General features: G+C 80.6%; 1 protein-coding gene across 4 annotated transcripts in view; it reads left to right on the top strand.

Moving 5' to 3' along the window:
* The window catches only part of PIP5K1C (phosphatidylinositol-4-phosphate 5-kinase type 1 gamma), a 50,025-nt gene continuing 49,421 nt past the window's right edge, over positions 1–604 (top strand). For all 4 annotated transcript variants that reach the window (XR_014149073.1, XM_081832935.1, XM_081832828.1 and 1 more), the window contains exon 1: positions 1–186. Coding sequence is in view for 3 of the 4 variants with exons in the window: in XM_081832935.1 (XP_081689061.1) it covers positions 93–186 (94 nt within the window). In the remaining variant the exon portion in view is untranslated. The remainder of the gene's footprint in view (positions 187–604) is intronic.

The raw sequence follows: 604 nt of genomic DNA, 5'->3' as shown, positions 1-604 counted from the left end.
CCAGCCGGCGGCGGTTGTTGTTCGGCGGCGGCGGCCGCAGCTCGGGTGCAGCCTCCGGCCGCCCGCCCGCCAGCCGGTCCGCGCGCGCGGCCATGGAGCTGGAGGTGCCGGAGGAGGCGGAGAGCGCCGAGGCGGGGGCCGTGACCTCGGAGGCGGCCTGGGCCGCGGAGAGCGGGGCGGCGGCAGGTAACGGTGCCGGACCTCCCTCCCTCCCCGCTCCCCGAGTGGGCCCGCCCGGCCTCCCCCCGCCGCGGCCCAGTGGAGCCGCCCGAGCGCCGGAGGGGCGCCGGGACCCGCCGCGGGGAGGCCGGAACGTTCCACTCGGGGGCGCTCGCGGGGGGGGGGGGAATGGGACACACCGGGCGGGGGGCTCGCGGGGGCGCCGCCCTGCCCGGGGGTTCCGGGGGCGCGTGCGGGGCCCAGTTCTGGGAGGCCGTGGGGCGAGCAGCCCCCTTCGGAGGCGTGCGAGGAACGCGGATCCTCACCTCGGGGCGGGGCGGGGGGGTGAGGCCACGCGGTGGGTGGGCGCGCTGCCTCCGGCTGAGGGCGCCTGGGGACGGCATCCCACCCAGTCTTGTTGGGGGTGGGGAGCTGCTCTCCGTGT

This window comes from Leptonychotes weddellii, chromosome 1 (assembly GCF_054177405.1).
Source record: "Leptonychotes weddellii isolate Sample4059 chromosome 1, ASM5417740v2, whole genome shotgun sequence".
Lineage (NCBI taxonomy): Eukaryota > Metazoa > Chordata > Mammalia > Carnivora > Phocidae > Leptonychotes > Leptonychotes weddellii.
The sequence above is the reverse complement of the archived record's forward strand: the minus strand, read 5'-3'. Positions and strand labels throughout refer to the sequence as shown.